Consider the following 21,211-nt stretch of genomic DNA (forward strand, 5'->3'; position numbering starts at 1 on the left):
GAGGGAACTTCCGTTTGCTGATGATCAACGTCAACTCCCCACCCCCTGCTCAATTACATCTCCTTGTTCCTGGCCATCCCCTCCGACCCAGCCGCTCTTCTTGGAGGGTTGCTGACGCTCACCGGCAAATCTGCTCTTCCCCCTCCCACCAGCCAAATTAACTATGGCTCCGTTATTGACATTACTCATGGGCTGCAAGCGAGCAATTACTGAGTCCTCTGCTTGGACCGTCGGCTGAACCCATCTCTAGCCTGGCAGTAATGAGGTAGCTGAATCAAGCCCATCAGATAAGAAGCGGCTGATGCAGAACAAAACGGTATTGTTGCCTCTAATGTTTCCACGGCATCATAACATTAAATTACTCAGCGGCGGTGCTATGCATTATCTCTTACGTGAGCCGAAGCTAATGGGATTTCATTGCACCCGGCTGCCCGGAATTGGCCTTTCCTCCTTGTCGCTGGTTTCCTGTGGAGACCCTGGATTCGGTGATGGGTGACCCTCCCCCCCGTGCTGCCGGGAAGGACGATGGAACATGTGCAATGAGCCAGGGACGCTCCTCCGAGCCAGGGAGAGACACGTGCCTGGCCACCCACGGCATTGTGACACTGGCTGAATGGGGCAGGAGGTTGCTCCAGGTCGTTTCCTGGCAGGCTGAGGGTCCGTCCTCAGAATGAGCCCCGATTCCAGTCTCGCACGCCCATCGCCCACGGCTCTCCGCTGGTCCCGTGCCTGCTGTAGAGCGGCATCAGGGTGGGCACTATGTGTCTCTGCGCTGGCCCCGCCCGCTTCTGGACATCACGGTCTCGGTGCTAATGCCTTCTTCCCGCACAGGGCCAGCCTGGGAAGCCCCCATCCAAAGGGTGCCGGCTCAGCATGCTGGGGCTACGGATGAGGCAAGGTCAGACTGGATCCTTGGTTGCTGCAGTGTGCAGGAGGGGGATTGATGTGTCCTCTCACATGCCCTGCTGCCATCGCCACTGGGGCACCTCCAGCGGGTGGGTAGCCCTGTCCCTAATTCAGCACTGCCCAGTCACTCTGTACTGGATGAACTGGAAGATTTTTGCCCATCTCTCTCCTCAGCGGCCTTGGGTACAAGCACCACACCAGGCTGCTGGGCCAGGAGCAAAGCCACCCAGACTGCTTGCTGCAGTTGAGAGGTTAGCACTCAGGATAGCTCTGAGCATGGCGCACGAGTGGCTTAATTCACTTAGCCTTAATAAAGAGCGTTCGTACAGATGGGCGCAGGCAGACAGGGCGTGTTTGCTCTGAGGAGTGGGGACCTGAAACATTCCTTCACCCCCAGTACACAGCAGAGAGGCTGGGCCTGAAACAGATTGGACAGCTGGGAAACTGAGGCACACAGGGAGTTGAGCCTAGGTCCTCAGGTAGCATCCTAACCCCTGGGCCATGCTTCCCATTCATACAGGCCGCTTATGTCTGTACAGTAGGGGTGACTCACAGACACCATGAAGGTGGGCTGGCTCTGAAGGGTAGAGGGTCTGACCCTGCTCCGTTATGCCCGTGGGAATCGGGAGGAACTCTGCTCATGCAGGTGAACTTCAGGGCCGTGACTCCTGATTTACGCCACTACAAGTGAGAGCAGATTTAGGCCCAGTGGTGTAAAACTGGGGGGGGGGGGATCAGAGCCACGCTGGCCTTCTTTGATGTCTAATGTCCCACCAGCCTTCTCCAAAGAAGGAGCCGTTAACAATCATTTAATCAATCACCCCCAACCCACCCTTATCAAGCAGATGATACAAAGCTGGGAGGTATTGCCAATTCGGAGAAGGATCGGGATATTATACAGGAGGATCTGGATTACCTTGTAAACTGGAGTAATAGTAATAGGATGAAATTTAATAGTGAGAAGTGTAAGGTTATGCATTTAGGGATTAATAACAAGAATTTTAGCTATAAGTTGGGGACGCATCAATTAGAAGTAACGGAAGAGGAGAAGGACCTTGGAGTATTGGTTGATCATAGGATGACTATGAGCTGCCAATGTGATATGGCTGTGAAAAAAGCTAATGCAGTTTTGGGATGCATCAGGAGAGGCATTTCCAGTAGGGATAAGGAGGTTTTAGTACCGTTATACAAGGCACTGGTGAGACCTCACCTAGAATACTGTGTGCAGTTCTGGTCTCCCATGTTTAAAAAGGATGAATTCAAACTGGAGCAGGTACAGAGAAGGGCTACTAGGATGATCCGAGGAATGGAAAACTTGTCTTATGAAAGGAGACTTAAGGAGCTGGGCTTGTTTAGCCTAACTAAAAGAAGGTTGAGGGGAGATATGATTGCTCTCTATAAATATATCAGAGGGATAAATATAGGAGAGGGAGAGGAATTATTTAAGCTCAGCACCAATGTGGACACAAGAACAAATGGGTATAAACTGGCCACCAGGAAGTTTAGACTTGAAATCAGACGAAGGTTTTTAACCATCAGAGGAGTGAAGTTTTGGAATAGCCTTCCAAGGGAAGCAGTGGGGGCAAAAGATCTATCTGGTTTTAAGATTCTACTTGATAAGTTTATGGAGGAGATGGTATGATGGGATAATGGGATTTTGGTAAGTAATTGATCTTTAAATATTCAGGGTAAATAGGCCAAATCCCCTGAGATGGGATATTAGATGGATGGGATCTGAGTTACTATAGAAAATTCTTTCCTGGGTATCTGGCTGGTGAATCTTGCCCATATGCTCAGGGTTTAGCTGATTGCCATATTTGGGGTCGGGAAGGAATTTTCCTCCAGGGCAGATTGGAGAGGCCCTGGAGGTTTTTCGCCTTCCTCTGTAGCATGGGGCATGGTTGACTTGAGGGAGGCTTCTCTGCTCCTTGAAGTCTTTGAACCATGATTTAAGGACTTCAATAGCTCAGACATGGGTGAGGTTTTTCATAGGAGTGGGTGGGTGAGATTCTGTGGCCTGCGCTGTGCAGGAGGTCGGACTAGATGATCACAATGGTCCCTTCTGACCTTAGTATCTATGAATCTATGAATCTAAGGACCTGCTGGAGGCTCATCCCCCACCTATACCTGTGTGCTTCGGCACCATGAATGAAACGTTGCTGGACAGCATCTCTCAGCCATAAGCGCTGCCCTGGGTCTGTCAAAAGCTTGTGCTTCATTTCCTTGAAATGCAGCTTGTCATCTTTCCCCGGGCTGGAGGATCCATTGCCCTGAGCGTAGGCTCTTCCAGGAAATCACGTCCCTGGGTAGAACTCTCTGGCCTCAGCATGAAGATTCCCTCTTTACTTTGCATAATGACAGGTTTCAGAGTAGCAGCCTGTTAGTCTGTATTCGCAAAAAGAAAAGGAGTACTTGTGGCACCTTAGAGACTAACAAATTTATTTGAGCATAAGCTTTCGTGAGCTACAGCTCACTTCATCCGATGAAGTGAGCTGTAGCTCACGAAAGCTTATGCTCAAATAAATTTGTTAGTCTCTAAGGTGCCACAAGTACTCCTTTTCTCTTTACTTTGAAGACCGGAGGGGGCAAAAGAGGAGATTTGATCTGTCAGATTTGCTGTTCCCCAGTAAATCGGCACGACTCCCGTTTGCTGAGCTGTCACCGGTTCGTGTCTGGCAGAGATGACTGTCACCGGCTGTGAGTTTCGGTGTTTCCATCAGTGCCGCTTTGCAGCGATTACTCCTTTGTGTTCTCGGCTCAGACGGGCCTGGCGGTGAGATCTCGCTCTGCAACAGGGGCCTGGCTGCTAGAATGGGCCTCATTTCCTCCCTGCACCATTTCCCAGTTACGCTGGAGTAGTTCTTCCCCGGCCAGCCAGCGTGCGGTGAAGACTCCGCCTTCCTCAGGCAGGGAAATGGCCAGGTGAAGGTCTGAAACCCACCGGGGGGGATTTGTCACAGCAAGAAAGCCACTGCTCCTGCAGCTTAAAATGGAGTTAGCCTCAAACTGCCAGGAGCATGTTTGATATTACGGGGAGGTGCTTGGGCAACAGGCATTAATTAGCTGGGTTCTCCTTCCTGCCGGCTGTGCAGATCGCGGCCCCAGTGCATCCAGCCCGGCAGCCAGAGACCGACGTCTGCAGGTGGAGAAGTGGAGCTGAGGCAGCAGCAGAAAGCAGAGGTCTTGGAGGCAGCGTGGATCTCCGATAGCATATGGTTTGCGCAACTCGTTCTCTTGAACTCAGTGGGGCTGCTTCTGTGGACTGGAGCCCCTGAGGCTTTTCAGAGCTGGGGTCAAGTCCCTGCCCTGCCCTAGACACCAGTGGTTTTGGGGCAGGTCGCTCAGGGACAGGTTTTTAACGGTGTGTAGGTACCTGAAATACAGGTTGGCACCCAGGGAGCTTTTACAAAGTACTTAAAGCACCTCAGTTTCCCATCTGTACAGCAGCCCTGCTACACAGGGCTGTGTGAGGGCAAATCTATTACAGACCAAGCTAAATGGGCCATATAAGCACCATCGATAGCGTCAAGCCGTCTGGAAGTGACTCATGAGCGTGACCACCAAGCTCAGGGAAGGCTGTTAAGAGCCAGGCACAATCCCCGGATTGGCTGAGTTCTGTACTTAACCTTCACCAGCGAGTTACCAAGTGTAAACTCCTCTGGCACTTAACATGGAGTCACAGGCAGTCCTCTAGGGTGCCCCAGTCTGTCTCGCCACCCAGGTGAGCCTCCCTTGTGATAGATGGTCCCTTACACCAAGGATCACAGGAATATTCAGGTTACTCCCTGTCCCAGCAGACCAGCCACTTACTCCAGGTCAATCGCACTTTCTATCTCACACCAAAGCAAGTGCTTGTAGCCAATCTTATGCGATTTATTATCTCATAAATCCTAATGATTTATTAACTAGGAAAAGGAAAGAAGAATTATTTACAAGGTTAAAACAGGAAAAGACACACACATACGGGAGATGTAGTCTTAAATTTCAAAAGGTAATAGAAGCTTCTATAATAAGCAAGCTCTACATGTCCTTTAGGGCTAACCCAGGCTAAGTGCTGGGGATCTTTTGCTTATGCCTGGTAATCCTGGCCCCCCAGAGTCCAAGCAGCATAAAGATCCAATTCTGCCTTGTTCGGGGCTTTGATATCCTTCCTCCAGTCTACTTGGAGCTGCAATGTTTGCCGATGGGAGGCGTTCACTTGCAGGACTTATCTTCCCTGGCGTAGGGAAAGAGTAAACAACAACAGTCTTGTGTCCTCTTTAAAGGCCCACTTTAGTCCGTCTGGCATCGGTGGGCCTTCCTTGTTGGGCAGGACATGAGCCCTTCTGTTGAGACCACACGTCCCACTCGTTAGCGTCTCTCTCCTGTCTGGTGATTGACCCAGTCCCAGAGCCGTACAATGCGGACTTGCAGCATGGGATGTGGATGTTATACGTGAGATTAACGCCGGCGGCCACTTGCGAGCGTTCGATAACATTCTGGTACGATCACTCTGGTACCCCGTTAGCAATGCCAGCCTCTGGGGGGAAGGGAGTGTCGATACCGTTTAATGAGGCATCATGGAGTGAAAGGACTTGCTCAAGGTGATAGATTGTTTCAAGCCGGAAGTGGAGCAGGATTAGAAGCCGGGCCTGTGCTTGGAGCCATTACTTCTGCTGCGGGGCCTGACTACCCCTTTCTCTCCCTGCTCTGAGATCCTGAGTCTACCGTCCTACTGGCTGGGCCCCAGCCCTCGCGACCAGGGACTGGACATTTCCAGGCACGAAGGGTCACTGCCATGTCTCCCGCATTGGCTCAGACCAGCCTGTAGCTCTCAAGGGGATTAATATGGAAATAGACCTTTCAGACTAATTAACAGCCGTGGAAATGAGGGCGGCCATCCAGCCTAGGGAAAATGAGAGGTGCTTGAAATGCCGGCTGTAGCTTTGCGTTACCATTTCCTTTCGGAGCTGCAGCGTTTCAGCCAACCGGGGGGATGGGAGGTGGGCGGGTTGGCTGCCATCTCAATCCAGACCTGGTCTCTGGGGATTGGTAGCCGTATTTCAAACCTGCACCCCCTGAATCCCAACTTCCAGGAGGTCCCCCGCTCAGGAAAGCGCTGATAGTCAGCGAGACCTACGCAGGTCCTGATGTGCTGCCCTGAGGCATACCCCTCAAGCCTGAGGTCAGATGACCGGGAATTGTTCTAAAAGTCCCGGCTTCTAAATCAGATGCTGTCGTGAGGTTTGGTTTTTTTGTTTTTTGTTTGTTTGTTTTTTTTGCTGTGAACGAATCAATCTCAACTGGCTGGGGTAAACTGAGGCAGGAAATTAGAAGTTTTCTAGCCGTCAGAGGGAGGTTCTGGAGCAGCCCCCCCCCAGAGGTGTGGCAGAGTGTGACAGGTGTACTGTAAATTCCATAGGGTTTAAAACTTCCCTGCCTGTCCAGATGCTGTGAAATGCTCTGTGTGGGTACAGTGCTGCTGCCCTGCTGTCTGATACACTGAGTACCCCCGGGTACAAAGCCCCTGCCCTGCTGTCTGATGCACCAAGTACCCATGGGTACAGAGCCCCTGCCCTGCTGCCGGATGCACCGAGTACCCACGGGTACAGTGCCCCTGCCGCTGGATGCATCTAATATTCTCCGTGTACAGTGCTACTGCCCTGCTGCCAGATGCATTGGGCATCCCCTGTGTACAGTGCTCCTGCCTTGCTGCCGGATGCACTGGGCATCCCCTGTGTACAGTGCCCCTGCCCTGCTGCCGGATGCACCAGGCACCCCCGGGTACAGTGCCTCTGCCCCGCTGCCGGATGCACCGAGTACCCCCCGTGTACAGTGCCCCTGCCCTGCTGCCGGATGCAGCGGGCACCCCTGGGTACAGGGCCCCAAAGCAGATTTCCATAGGTTGAATCCTGGCTGAATCCAGCTGCCCCCTGTGATGTGTCTCTGAGTGCACTCCAGTGCTGCGGGAGGAAACCAGTTCCCCCAGTGAGACAAACCCCCAGCAAGCTGCACGTACACCGGCCAAACAACAGGGGGGAAGACTTAATTGCAAAGCTCGTTAGTGGCTGAGAAGATCATTAGAGGCCCAATCACACAGCAATGCTGGGAGCTTAGGGTGCCAGGTTCCTGCTCCAGTGCATGGTGAGCTGAGGATTCGTGCGGTTTGGGGCTGGAGTGGGGGCTTTCTGTGGGCACCCTGGCCCTCCTCCCTGTGCCACGCAGTGCCGTGTCTCCCCACACAGGAACGAGCAGGGGTGGGTGGCGTTTGGGCTTCACAGCTGCACCCGGAGAGCAACCTGGGCAGCGGGCATTCCAAAGGCTTCGAGCGCGGGCTTGCATGGGAGCTGTGCTCAGCTTGTGTGAGGCTGGGGGTGCCCCGTGCCACCTCCCATGCCCTCCTCCCTCCCCCAGATCAAACCCCCACCTGCGGCTCCCTCATCACAGCATGGGAACGCCTTGCCCCACTAGTAGAAACTGCCCTCGCCACCCCCCGGGACGGGTGATCTCCATTGTACAGACAAGGCACAGGGGGACGAACTGATATGTCCAAAGGTCCCACAGAGAGCCAGTGTCTGGGCCAGGAGTTGAACCCCGATCTCCTGCGTCCCCGTCTGATGCCGTGTCCACAAGGCTCCTTCCTATCCGGAATCAGAAGATATTCTCGCTCGGAGAGAAGAGAGGTGATGCCCATGTGTATGCAGGGCTGATGGCCTGTTCGAGCCCTGAGCCGTGTGCCCTTGTGACTGAGTGCAGTGTTTTCTTCCCCCTAGGAGCATGTGTACATCTACCTGCTGGACGGAGAAGCCAAGCTGACCTGTGACGACCCTCCCCATGAGCTGCCTCCCGAGGGAAAGATCAGGTAAGCCCCAGTGGTGGTTATGCACAGCAGCCCCGTCTATGTCCGATAGTCATGCAAAAGAATCCCCTTGCTCGGGCTCAGCTGCATTGTGCCCCTCAGGAATTAGCTATCAATGAGACCAGATTTTCACCCCATTTTGCGGGACTTGAATGTGGGTCTCCTATTTGCCAGGCTGGCCACCTACCCACCAGGCTATAGAGACTCAGCATTTTCCTGAAGGCTAAAATGTCCCAGGCTCGGTCCAAGCCCCACTGGTGAACCTGGGGGACATGTTTGAGCCACATCATTTCAGCTGCTTTTTGTGGGGGAAAAGGGAGGGTCAAAGCCCTCGGTTCTGTATTTTTCAGTTGAACATTCTGGGCTTCTTTTGAGGCACCGGAATTCGGACACTCTTAAAAATGTCAGCGATTCTTATTAGGCCAGTATAGTCTGGTCTGATTATTTTAGGAGGACTTTAAAAAAATGAGTTTGTGGTGTCGGGATTTTCTGATTAAAGTAAGAGGCTTGTGTAACGTTAATGACGATTGAAGGGAGGAACCTTCCTGGGCCGCTTTTGTAGCCCTCGCTGCAGCAGGAAAAAAACCTCCAGTGTGAAGAAAATCAGCTCAGGACTGGGGAAGTTCTGACCCTGCGAATGCAGCATGGTTATACACAGCCGTGTGCTTTTCAGTGCTTTCTAATGGCGAGGGGAATTAACCAATGGAGCAAATTATCTAGGGACATGATGGATTTGTCGTCACTTGACATCTTTAAGTCAAGACTGGACACCTTTCTGAAAGCGATACTCTAGCTCAAACAGAAGTTATGGGCTTGATACAAAGTTTACTGGTGAGGTTCTCTGCTCTGTGCTATGCAAGAGATCAGACAACTGGCTGTCGTGGTGCTGGGTGTATCTATGAATCTAATGGGATAGGGATTTGTCTCTGTCTTTATGTAACGAGGCATGTCCCATTGGGCAGTACATTGCCTGCGTGGCACCAGGGTAGAGATGCGGGAGTGTGGCAGGGATTTCTAAAGCTCTTTTGAAAATGTTCTGTGTGCCCTGATCACCACCCTCTATTGGGTAGAATCACCACTGCTCAGCAGTGTGTCATAGGCCCGATACTGTTGCCAGCTACTGAAGGTTCTCCTGTGGCTGAGGGCTGGGTTTCTTTCTGAGCAGGAAGATCTGGATTCTAGCCTTGCTGCTGTTTTGTAGCTCCAGTAAGAAATGATGCGAAGTGGAGCAATAAGCATGGAATCCCCGGTGGCCCTGGGTTTGTTACAATATATTCTTGCTTCCTCTAAAAAAGAAAAGGAGTACTTGTGGCACCTTAGAGACTAACAAATTTATTAGAGCATAAGCTTTCGTGAGCTACAGCTCACTTCATCGGATGCATTTGGTGGAAAAAACAGAGGAGAGATTTATATACACACACACAAAGAACATGAAACAATGGGTTTATCATCCTTACAGTGTGTATGATAAACCCATTGTTTCATGTTCTCTGTGTGTGTGTATATAAATCTCTCCTCTGTTTTTTCCACCAAATGCATCCGATGAAGTGAGCTGTAGCTCACGAAAGCTTATGCTCTAATAAATTTGTTAGTCTCTAAGGTGCCACAAGTACTCCTTTTCTTTTTGCGAATACAGACTAACACGGCTGCTACTCTGAAACTTGCTTCCTCTAGTTATTCGGTTCTCCGGGGTATTAGAATAAATCTCTGGCATTTCTTCTTGACTCTCATCTGCTGCAGAACTACTGCAGCCTGGGCTGGAGTTCGTTAGGAAGCAGCTGGCTTGCTCAGTAGACCATTAATCAGAGATCAATGGAGTTGGTACAAAGCTTCGTTCAGTCATTTGAGTTCCTTTCTCTGCAGCATGAAATCACTTGCTAGCCGGTCAAATGGAGCAGCAGCGGGGAAGTGGGGGCAGATTTACAAACACAGCACTTTGCTTTCCCGTTTGCCTGTCGCCGGGAATTGTTTTACATCTGTACGGGAATTTACAGCTAATGGGAGTGAAGGCTGAGGCAGCCTTAGAGGGACAGTGAGGGAGCACTGTACAAACTTCCCGCACGGCTCTGCCAGTGCATCTCAGTTCTGGTCTTCACTTCCACGCTCTGCTATTCCAGTCCTGGCCCATCACATGGGCCCGATTAACAGCTGTTTGCTAATCCACTGCCTCATGCAGGATTCCTGTTCTGTGGGTCCTTTTAAATGTTTTCAAGTGCTGGCAGCCCTTAGTAATTCTGGGGCTCCCAACACCTGGGTATCTGAACAGCACTCAAGCTCTGTGAAGTCAGTCAGTGGCCCTGTTCTCCCCATTTTAACAGATGGGGAAATTGAGGCATAGAGAGGGGAAGTGACTTGCCCAAAGGTCACACGGGGAGTCAGTGGCAGAGCTGGGAATAGAACCCAGTAAGGGGGGAACAGTTGGCCTTACGTATACAAATATCAATTCACCCATCACTGAAATGCAACCGCCTCTGGGGTGCAGTGTGGCAGCTGACTCACCTGGAAGGAGAAGACTGTCCTCTGTAGGGAAGAATTGTTTTTTCCATTCATTCATTAGCCCTGCTTAAGATCTCTGCCTCACAGACATTTTTGAAAAACATTCTAGTACCTGGGTGCACCAGTGATGGGCATCCTAAAACCGCCATGGGCAGATGGCTGGATAGGAGTTTCATTCTGCACAGGACGGAAGGAGGTGGCGTCCTTCATTTTTTATTTATTTGTGTGTAAGGACAATAGCATGAAAACAGGATTATTGTTGTTTAGGAATCTTAATCCTCTGCTTTTGTGACATCGTTGTCTCCAGTTCGTTGCCATGTGATGTCAAAACAGAGGATTATGACCTCACTGGGGGGAGACGGAACTGAAAAGCCCAGGGAATCCTGGTTTCATGCAACTCCCCCTGCAGTGGAAAAGCAGGCTGGGGAGAGAAGCAGTTAATTCTGTTCTGAGAGCAGCAGGGATATCTCTGAACACAGCCCACTTTTCCCATGCGCATCCAGAATTAGCCTGGCAGCCTGTCGGGAAAGCCTGCCACTGCTCTGCTCTGCAAGGCCTTCAGACCCCAGGGCTGACAACCCCGCATCTTTCGCTGGCACTAAAATGTACATCCTCCTGCCCCAAAAGCACAAGCTCCTTCCTCATGCACTAGAGGAGAATCTCCATCAGCTGCCTGCAGTAGAAGATTTATGACACACAGCTGGGCAGTTCCCATTCTATCCAGCAGAGGGAAATGGTGATCTAGATACACTAGCCCATTCATTACAATACTTGTGTAAACCCAACTTTGGCGATGTGAGTTCTCCCCCCCAGCTTCTCGGCTCCCTGCCTCCACTGCTAACTAGGTTTGCTCTTTTCTGCTCTGGGGAAGGAGAGGCTCTATTAGGCAATAATCTGAGAGAGAAGGAGGCAGAAATTAAATTGTTCCATTCAGTGACTCAGCGCTCCACCCCTAGTTAATTTCTTAGCTGCCGTATATCTCGGGCTGGCACCAGCTCCATGAAACGCTGTCACCATATTAATAAAGCCAGAGGGTTTTATAGCTCTCAGAGTCGCTGGGTTTTAAGCTTGGTTTTCTGGTGCATTCCGGGATGGCTCTAGGGGTGCAGTGATAAATACATTAAGATTGTAAGGCGCTCAGCTGCTAAAGGAATGCAAGCTGTATAAATTCAGCATAAGAGAATGGTAACTGGAGATAAGTACCTCAGGGATGGCAGTTTAATGTTAAGAGAGAAACTATTGCAAGCTCTAACCGCTGCTGCAGAATGTCAGCGTTTCCAAAGTAGGAAGCCTTGTTTCTATGCGACGCACAAGTAGCTGTGGAACTCCCTGTGGTAGGAATTCACTGAGGCAAATCATTAGAATAGCAGCGGATAAGAGAAGAGTTGGAAAGGCTTTCAGTTTTTAGGCCTGAGCTACATGCAGATTTTGTACCAGTCTAACTATGTCAGCCAGGGAGGTGGTGTTTTTACTGATACCCTTAAACTGGTATAATGCCTCGTGCGGATGCAGTTACATGGTACACCCTGTGCTCTCATCCCTCTGCCCGTACCAGTATAATGGGGAGCAAGGGAAGGCGTTGAGTTTTGTACACACATGGTCAGGAGTTCTGTTTGCTGAGACTTCCTCTGGGTGCAGCTCCCTGCATCTGGCTCGGATCCTTGCCTGCCCCACAGACTGCTGAGTACGGCCCCAGCCACCTCATTCATTCAGGTTGCCCTTCCCCAGCAGGGCCCCTCCATAGCCCCGCACGCTGAAAGCTCCCTCTCGCTACGAATCCCTCACCGTGGAGAATAACAGGTTTCAGAGTAGCAGCCGTGTTAGTCTGTATTCGCAAAAAAGAAAAGGAGGACTTGTGGCACCTTAGAGACGAACAAATTTATTTGAGCATAAGCTTTCGTGAGCTACAGCTGACTTCATTGGATGCATCCAATGATGTGAGCTGTAGCTCACGAAAGCTTATGCTCAAATAAATTTGTTCGTCTCTAAGGTGCCACAAGTACTCCTTTTCTTTTTCACCGTGGAGAGGCGCTGGTCTTGTTCTAAGCAGGGACTGGCCCGGCAGACAGCGGGTGTCAGCCTGGCCCTGCTTGACAAACAGGGCCACTACGGATGTTTTTGAGCTGTGGGAAGAAACGAACACGCAGAGGGAGAAGACTGGCAGGGGCTGGCGTGGAGGTGGCTCTCCCAAATGGCAATCCGGGAGGCTTTTCATGCTGAGCCAACAGCCCCGGAGACTTCTATGGAACAGGTGCTGCAGGAGCAGCAGCAGGGCCAAGCGATCCCCATTGAACGGCTACAGCCCAGCCCTGGCGTGAGGGGAGGAGACTGAACCCAGGCCCCCGTCTACCCTGGGCCTCTCTGCTTAGGAGCATGAACTCAGCCCCAACTGTGGGCAGATCAATCGGCCCTTTTAGGGCACAGACTCAGGATCAGCATTTTGCTCCTTGCTGGGGATTGGTGCCAGTCAGCGCAGGAGATGGGACACCTCAGATGGAGCTAGACCATCGGCCTATCTTGCTCAGTGGTCCATGCACAGGACTGTGCCCGGGGCCAGTGTCCATGGTGAGCGCTGGATAATGAAAGGGGGGGAACTTCTGTCTGGTTTGCCCCCCCGCTGGGGCTGCTAGGGCAGGTTCCACCATTGCACATGCACAGCCAGAGCTGCGGCCGTACTTCTGAGTCCTGCCCCGCCCCGCCGGGTTATGGGGGAGCTGTGCCCATGGCCCAGCACGCTGCCCAGTCGCATCTCATTGTTTCTGGGGGCTCCCCCGCCCGTCTGTGTGTGTCCATCTGCTGTCTCTCAGCTTCCATTCAGCTGTTCGGGGCAGGGACTGTCCGTCAGGTGTTTGTATAGCACCCACTGCAATGGGCCCCTGATCCAGGATCCGGGCCCCTGAGTGCTACTCCAATGCAGATAATGATTAGGAATCTTCATGCACTCAGAGCCTGGCGTTCTCGAGGCGCTGAGCAGCGACAACTCCAGCTCCAGCCAACCGCAGCTTTGCAAATCAGGCCCCCAGCCTCATCCTAACAATCCCTAGCTCTTACCTAAAAAGAAAAGGGGGACTTGTGGCACCTTGGAGACTGACAAATTTTCTTGAGCATAAGCTTTCGTGAGCTACAGCTCACTTCATCAGATGCATTCGGTAGAAAATACAGTGAGGAGATTTATATACACAGAGAACATGAAACACTGTAACAAGAGTGATTTCTTATGGTGAGCTATTACCAGCAGGAGAGCGGGGGGCGGGGGGAGGACCTTTTGTAGTGATAATCAAGGTGGGCCATTTCCAGCAGTTGACAAGAACATCTGAGGAACAGTGGGGGGCCCCCACGAACATGATACAGTTCTATGGTGACCTAGAATCCTATTTTCGACGTCTCAGACTTGAGGAATATTTCCAAAACACCTCTGAACAACGTACTAACCCACAGAGACCTTCCTACCAAGACTACAAAAAGAAGGATTCTGAGTGGACTCCTCCTGAAGGTCGAAACAACAGACTGGACTTCTACATAGAGTGCTTCCGCTGACGTGCACGGGCTGAAATTGTGGAAAAGCAGCATCACTTGCCCCATAACCTCAGCCGTGCAGAACACAGTGCCATCCACAGCCTCAGAAACAACTCTGACATCATAATCAAAAAGGCTGACAAAGGAGGTGCTGTCATCATCATGAATAGGTTGGAGTATGAACAAGAGGCTACTAAGCAGCTCTCCAACACCACTTTCTACAAGCCATTACCCTCTGATCCCACAGAGGGTTACCAAAAGAAACTACAGCATTTGCTCAAGAAACTCCCTGAAAAAGCACAAGAACAAATCCGCACAGACACACCCCTGGAACCGCGACCTGGGGTATTCTATCTGCTACCCAAGATCCATAAACCTGGAAACTCTGGATGCCCCATCATCTCAGGCATTGGCACCCTGATAGCAGGATTGTCTGGCTATGTAGACTCCCTCCTCAGGCCCTACACTCCCAGCACTCCCAGCTATCTTCGAGACTTCCTGAGGAAACTACAGTCCATCGGTGATCTTCCTAAAAACACCATCCTGGCCACTATGGCTGTAGAAGCCTCTACACCAACATTCCACACAAAGATGGACTACAAGCCGTCAGGAACAGTATCCCCGATAATGTCACAGCAAACCTGGTGGCTGAACTTTGTGACTTTGTCCTCACCCATAACTATTTCACATTTGGGGACAATGTATACCTTCAAATCAGCGGAACTGCGATGGGTACCCGCATGGCTCCACAGTATACCAACATTTTTATGGCTGACTTAGAACAACGCTTCCTCAGCTCTCGTCCCCTAATGCCCCTACTCTACTTGCGCTACATTAATAACATCTTCATCATCAGGACCCATGGAAAAGAAGCCCTTGAGGAATTCCACCATGATTTCAACAATTTCCATCCCACCATCGACCTCAGCCTGGACCAGTCCACACAAGAGATCCACTTCCTGGACACTACGGTGCTAATAAGCAATGGTCACATAAACACCATCCTATACCGGAAACCTACTGACCGCTATTCCTACCTATATGCTTCCAGCTTTCATCTAGACCACACCACACGATCCATCGTCTACAGCCAAGCTCTACGTTACAACCGCATTTGCTCCAACCCCTCAGACAGAGACAAACACCTTCAAGATCTCTATCAAGCATTCTTACAACTACAATACCCACCTGCTGAAGTGAAGAAACAGATTGACAGAGCCAGAAGAGTACCCAGAAGTCACCTACTACAGGACAGGCCCAAAAAAGAAAATAAAAAAACACCACTAGCCATCACCTTCAGCCCCCAACTAAAACCTCTCCAACGCATCATCAAGGATCTACAACCTCTCCTGAAGGACGACCCATCACTCTCACAGATCTTGGGAGACAGGCCAGTCCTTGCTTACAGACAGCCCCCCAACCTGAAGCAAATACTCACCAGCAACCACACAACACACAACAAAACCACTAACCCAGGAACCTATCCTTGCAACAAAGCCCATTGCCAACTCTGTCCACATATCTATTCAGGGGACACCATCATAGGGCCTAATCACATCAGCCACACTATCAGAGGTTCGTTCACCTTCACATCTACCAAAGTGATATATGCCATCATGTGCCAGCAATGACCCTCTGCCATGTACATTGGCCAAACTGGACAGTCTCTACGTAAAAGAATGAATGGGGACAAATCAGACGTCAAGAATTATAACATTCAAAAACCAGTTGGAGAACACGTCAATCTCTCTGGTCACTCGATTACAGACCTAAGAGTGGCTATCCTTCAACAAAAAAGCTTCAAAAACAGACTCCAACGACAGACTGCTGAATTGGAATTAATTTGCAAACTGGATCCAATTAACTTATGCTTGAATAGAGACTGGGAGTGGATGGGTGATTACACAAAGTAAAACTATTTCCCCATGTTTATCCCGACCCCCCACTGTTCCTCAGATGTTCTTGTCAACTGCTGGAAATGGCCCACCTTGATTATCACTGCAAAAGGTTCTCCCCTCTCTTCCCCCCCCCCCCCCCCGCTCTCCTGCTGGTAATAGCTCACCTTAAGTGATCACTCTTGTTACAATGTTTCATGTTCTCTGTGTATATAAAACTTCCCACTGTATTTTCCACTGAATGCATCCGATGAAGTGAGCTGTAGCTCACGAAAGCTTATGCTCAAATAAATTTGTTAGTCTCTAAGGTGCCACAAGTCCTCCTTTTGTTTTTGTGAATACAGACTAACACGGCTGCTACTCTGAAACCTGGCTCTTACCTAGTGCTTTTCATCAGCTGCTCTCAGAGCACTTTACAAAGTAGGTGAGTGGCATGACCTCCATTTCACACATGGGGAAACTGAGACAGGGAACATTCAAACAGCAAGGCACTGATAGAGCCAGGGTCTTGGCTTTTCGGAAACTAACAGACTCTCCCAGCTGACCTGGCTTGTCCCACATTCCTGGGCAGGGCAGGGAACTTTGCCTCAGTCATTCTAAAATCCTGGTCTGGAATATGGAAGGGATCATTCCAGGGTGTTCACTTCCATCACCAGGTCTTGATGGCGCCAGCTATTGTGGGACGGCAAATAAAAGCATGAGGCAAGGAGTTGAGAGACTCCGTCACTATCACTGCCTCATTCTGTGACCTTGGGCAAGTTCCTCCGCTGATCCCTGCCTCAGTTTCTTTATCTGTAAAATGGGGGTGGTGACACCGACCTGCCTTCGTAACGTGCTGCAGGATCTAGGCATGTGAAGCGGTGGATGTAATTATTAGTCTCCTATGTGGGCTGAATTTCCTCTGGATTTAAAAAAATAATGGATTGCTGAACTGATTAAATTGAAGATCCAGAGCAGCGACCTGGCTGCTGATCCTTGTGGCTAATGGCCCGTCTGCTGCGTCATCGGGAGCCGGTGACCTGAATGTTCCCGCTCTGGGAGCGCCACGAGCAGCCAGCCCTGGTTTAATTAAACTTTTTAAAGACATCCTTGTAAAAATACTGCGGTGGCCTGGAGAAACGGATCCTGGGTTTGTCTGGAAGCGAAATACTCTTGACGGGTTTCAGGATAAATTATTCAGGTCCGGTTGGGGGTGGGAAGCTCCACACATGCAGAGTCTTCTTCAGTCAGCGGTGGCAGAGGAATAGATCTGTTCCTGTCCAGGATAGATTCACACAGGCTGAAGCTGTTCACTCCCAATGCCTTGCTCCTCACAATCAATAGCTACAGCAATGTAGGATTCACAAAGCTGTGTGATCAGCATTATGGAGCCCCCAACCCCCCACTGCTCTCATCACCGGGAATTGAACCCAGGATTTCTGGAGTTTGAGCCTTTGCAGGCAGCTAGAGGACTAAACCCCCAGTGGGAAGCAGTCGCAGACTCATATTCTCTGCAGATCAGGTGCGGATGGAGACTCTGGGAGGCACACACTGACTGCTGTGTGACAGCGGCATGGGCTGGTGCCATCCCCCCAAAACTAGAATGAGATTGACAGGTAGGAAAGAACTGAGAAAAGAGCCACAAACGGCTTGGGAGGCTGATTTATGGGATATTATGAACTATCACGTAAATGTAGGGCGGATTCCTTGGCTGGTGAGAGATCCTGGCCTCGTTTGCTCTGAAGTCCTGGTGTGGAATAGGAAGGGGTCGCTCTAGGTCAGCGGTTTTCAACTTTTTTTCATGTGTGGACCCCTGAAAAATGTCCCTTTGGAAATCTTTGCCCTAGTCTGTAGATCCCCAGGGGTTGTAAACCATTGCTGTAGGTTGTTAGCTGCCATCAGTGGTTCTGTGTGTCATTGGGCAGGGCAGTAGAGCAGATAAGGCATGAGACGGGGGTCAGTTGACCCCAGTTCTGCCATTGCCCTGCTGTTTGGCCTTGGGTGAGTCTGTCACCTCTCAGTGGGTGTATTTCAGGGGATGAGTCTGCAGATATTTGACCCCGAGCAGGGAAAGGAATGATTTAGCATGGCAGCCAGCATATGGGATGAAATGGGGAGATAACATCAGGGCTGTTACTAGGAACAGCTTCCTGGCTGTGAGCTGGCATTGGCCATGGAAGGGTCTCCCCATAGGAAGCATGGGAGCCTATCTCTTGGACAATTTACCAGTACCCAGGGCAAACCCAAACTATATGAGTGAGATCACAACCCTGGTGACAACTGATCTTTGTAGCAACCTGCCAGGAACTCGGAGGGAGGAGCACAGGTTGCAGGGGGGAAGAGTTCCGAGGAGGCACCAGGAAGTCAGTCTGGGTGCACATGGTTGGAATGCTGGCTGTGGTTGCAGCAGCTCTGTAAATAGTTCTGTTAATAAAGAGCCACTTTATCTTCTCTTGTGATTGCCCAGCACCTGGTACATGAAGCAATCATCTCAACCCCCACATCGAGGGTGGGGGTGTTACCCCCATTTTACAGGTGGGGGAAACCGAGGCACAATAGATAAAGCGACTTGCCTCAGGTCACACAATGGGGCTGTGGAAGCACTGGGCATGGGACCCAGGGCCCCCAACTGCCAATCCAGTATCTTAACCACAAACTAACCCTGTCCCCCATACAGCTTCCCTTGACCTTCCTTGACTTGGGGGGAGCAGCTGGCGGGGAGTTCAGCACCCACATCCACTTCAGGCCTTGTGCTTGCTAAAGTCACCGGAGGGGAAAATACGCTTAGGCTGGAAATCTGAGCTCAGGTGGGGCAGCAGCTGCTTTGCACAGATTTTCTGCATCCGGTGTTTTCCCGATGGGGTAAGTGACTCTGTGACTTGCCCGAGGTCCCCAGAGTGAGTGGGCTAGTCAGTCGGGGTCAGCCTGGTTCTCAGCCTTCCTCTGTGACGACTAGAGCAGATGGCCTCCTGGTAGCTTACCCCTTATAAACAGCGTACGCTCCCCGCGCTCTGTCTGCTCTCTGCCACAGAAGGCTGTGTCTCCTGCCACAGTCTCCATCCTTTTCTTCCAGGTTAGGGGTGAACCAGCCTATGCACCGATATTGGCTCCAGTTTGACATTAGGTGGCCCTCACCCCAGGGTGCCTCCTATCCCAAGTTTGTCACCCATGCAAAGCACAAAACAAATCAACGCCGGCTTGATAACATATCCAGAACAAGAAAAGGAGGACTTGTGGCACCTTAGAGACTAACAAATATATTTGAGCATAAGCTTTTGTGAGCTACAGCTCACTTCATCGGATGCATTCAGTGGAAAATACAGTGAGGAGATTTATATACACACACAGAGACCATGAAACAATGGGTGTTACCATACACACTGTAATGAAAGTGATCACTTAAGATGAGCTATTACCAGCAGGAGAGTGGGGGGTGGGAGGGGGACCTTTTGTAGTGATAATCAAGGTGGGCCATTTCCAGCAGTTGACAAGAACATCTGAGGAACAGTGGGAGGTTCGGGGGGGAGGGAATAAACATGGGGAAATAGTTTTACTTTGTGTAATTATCCATCCACTCCCAGTCTCTATTCAAGCCTAAATTAATTGTATCCAGTTTGCAAATTAATTCCAATTCAGCAGTCTCTCGTTGGAGTCTGCATCCGATGAAGTGAGCTGTAGCTCACGAAAGCTTATGCTCTAATAAATTTGTTAGTCTCTAAGGTGCCACCAGTACTCCTTTTCTTTTTGCGAATACAGACTAACACTGCTGCTACTCTGAATCCTTGGAGTCTGTTTTTGAAGTTTTTTTGTTGAAGAATTGCAACTTTTAGGTTTGTAATCAAGTGACCAAAGAGATTGAAGTGTTCTCCAACTGGTTTTTGAATGTTATAATTCTTGACGTCTGATTTGTGTCCATTTATTCTTTTACGTAGAGACTGCCCAGTTTGACCAATGTACATGGCAGAGGGGCATTGCTGGCACATGATGGCATATATCACATTGGTAGATGCGCAGGTGAACGAGCCTCTGATAGTGTGGCTGATGTGATTGGGCCCTATGTTGGTGTCCCCTGAATAGATATGTGGACAGAGTTGGCAACGGGCTTTGTTGCAAGGATAGGTTCCTGGGTTAGTGGTTTTTTTGTGTGGTGTGTGGTTGCTGGTGAGTATTTGCTTCAGGTTGGGGGGCTGTCTGTAAGCAAGGACTGGCCTGTCTCCCAAGATCTGTGAGAGCGATGGGTCGTCCTTCAGGATAGGTTGTAGATCCTTGATGATGCGTTGGAGAGGTTTTAGTTGGGGGCTGAAGGTGATGGCTAGTGGCGTTTTGTTATTTTCTTTTTTGGGCCTGTCCTGTAGTAGGTAACTTCTGGTTTCTCTTCTGGCTCTGTCAATCTGTTTCTTCACTTCAGCAGGTGGGTATTGTAGTTGTAAGAATGCTTGATAGAGATCTTGTAGGTGTTTGTCTCTGTCTGAGGTTTTGGAGCAAATGCGGTTGTATCGTAGAGCTTGGCTGTAGACAATGGATTGTGTGGTGTGGTCTGGATGAAAGCTGGAGGCATGTAGGTAGGATTAGAGGTCAGTAGCGGAGGAAGTGAAGGAATCGTGGGCTATTGCTTAAAGCAAAGGACTGATATTTTGTTCCCTGCTCTGTCGCTGAATCACTCTGTGGCCTGAAGCAAGTCACTTTGCCACTCTGTTCCTCAGTTTACCCATTTCTAACATGGGGATCATACCTCTGTGCTTCAGAAGAGTGATGGCAAAAATAATATTTGTAACCTGCTTTGCTGTTCCTGCTCGCACGGTGCTGCAGAAATCGCAGATTTCAGCAGAGCCCCTCTGGATTTACACCAGTCTCACTGAGGTCAGAATCTGGCCCAGTGTGACCTAGAAAGGCGTATCCACTGTACGTTAGCCTAGATCCTGCATTTCTGTGGCCCAGCAGCTCCGCATACTTCAGTGGGGCTACTCCGGATTTACACCAGTGTTGCTAAGAAAAGGGCCCATCCTTTTGAATGGATGCAACAGTTCGCTGACATATCAGATGACGGACTGAGCTCCAGCATTTTCACTCCCTCTGCGTCCCATCAGGGGCCCACGTGGCTCTGCAAAGGGCTTGCACCACTGCGATTTCCTACAAAATAGATCTCTCTCTCTCTCTCTCTCTCTGCCTTAGGGAAGTTTACTGCCTTTAGCAGCAGCTTATGGCTGCAGGGCCAGAGAGTAACAACCACTGAACTCTTCTGGACAAACAAGAGCAGGCCCGCTAGGCTGAACCCTGGTAAAGGGAGGCTGGATTAACCCTTTCCTAGTGCCAAGCAGTGCACATTCCTAATGGATGCTCCCAGGGCCAGATCCTGCTCTCTGCTGCCCTGGTGTATGTCAGGAGGTAACTACGTGGAAGTGAACAGTTACATGCGGGTACGGCCACTGTAAATCCATCTCCAGCTCTGGTACCTGTCTGGCCATAGCATCGGAGCAGCTCAGTCTTTTAGAGTCTGTACCCACACAACACTCCTCCCCCATGAGACAGGGCTGTTAGCCCCATTGCAGGGATGGGAAACTGAGGCACAGAGAAGCTAAGT

The 21,211-nt window shown here is 50.5% G+C and overlaps 1 protein-coding gene across 3 annotated transcripts in view; it reads left to right on the plus strand.

Annotated features, from left to right (window-relative positions):
* PDE2A (phosphodiesterase 2A) overlaps positions 1-21,211 on the plus strand; it is a 393,111-nt gene that overhangs the window by 258,084 nt on the left and 113,816 nt on the right. For all 3 annotated transcript variants that reach the window (XM_038378055.2, XM_038378059.2, XM_043504002.1), the window contains one exon: positions 7,659-7,747. In XM_038378055.2, coding sequence (XP_038233983.1) covers positions 7,659-7,747 — 89 coding nt within the window. The remainder of the gene's footprint in view (positions 1-7,658; positions 7,748-21,211) is intronic.

The sequence above is a fragment of the Dermochelys coriacea genome, chromosome 1, assembly GCF_009764565.3.
Source record: "Dermochelys coriacea isolate rDerCor1 chromosome 1, rDerCor1.pri.v4, whole genome shotgun sequence".
Classification (NCBI taxonomy): Eukaryota; Metazoa; Chordata; order Testudines; family Dermochelyidae; genus Dermochelys; species Dermochelys coriacea.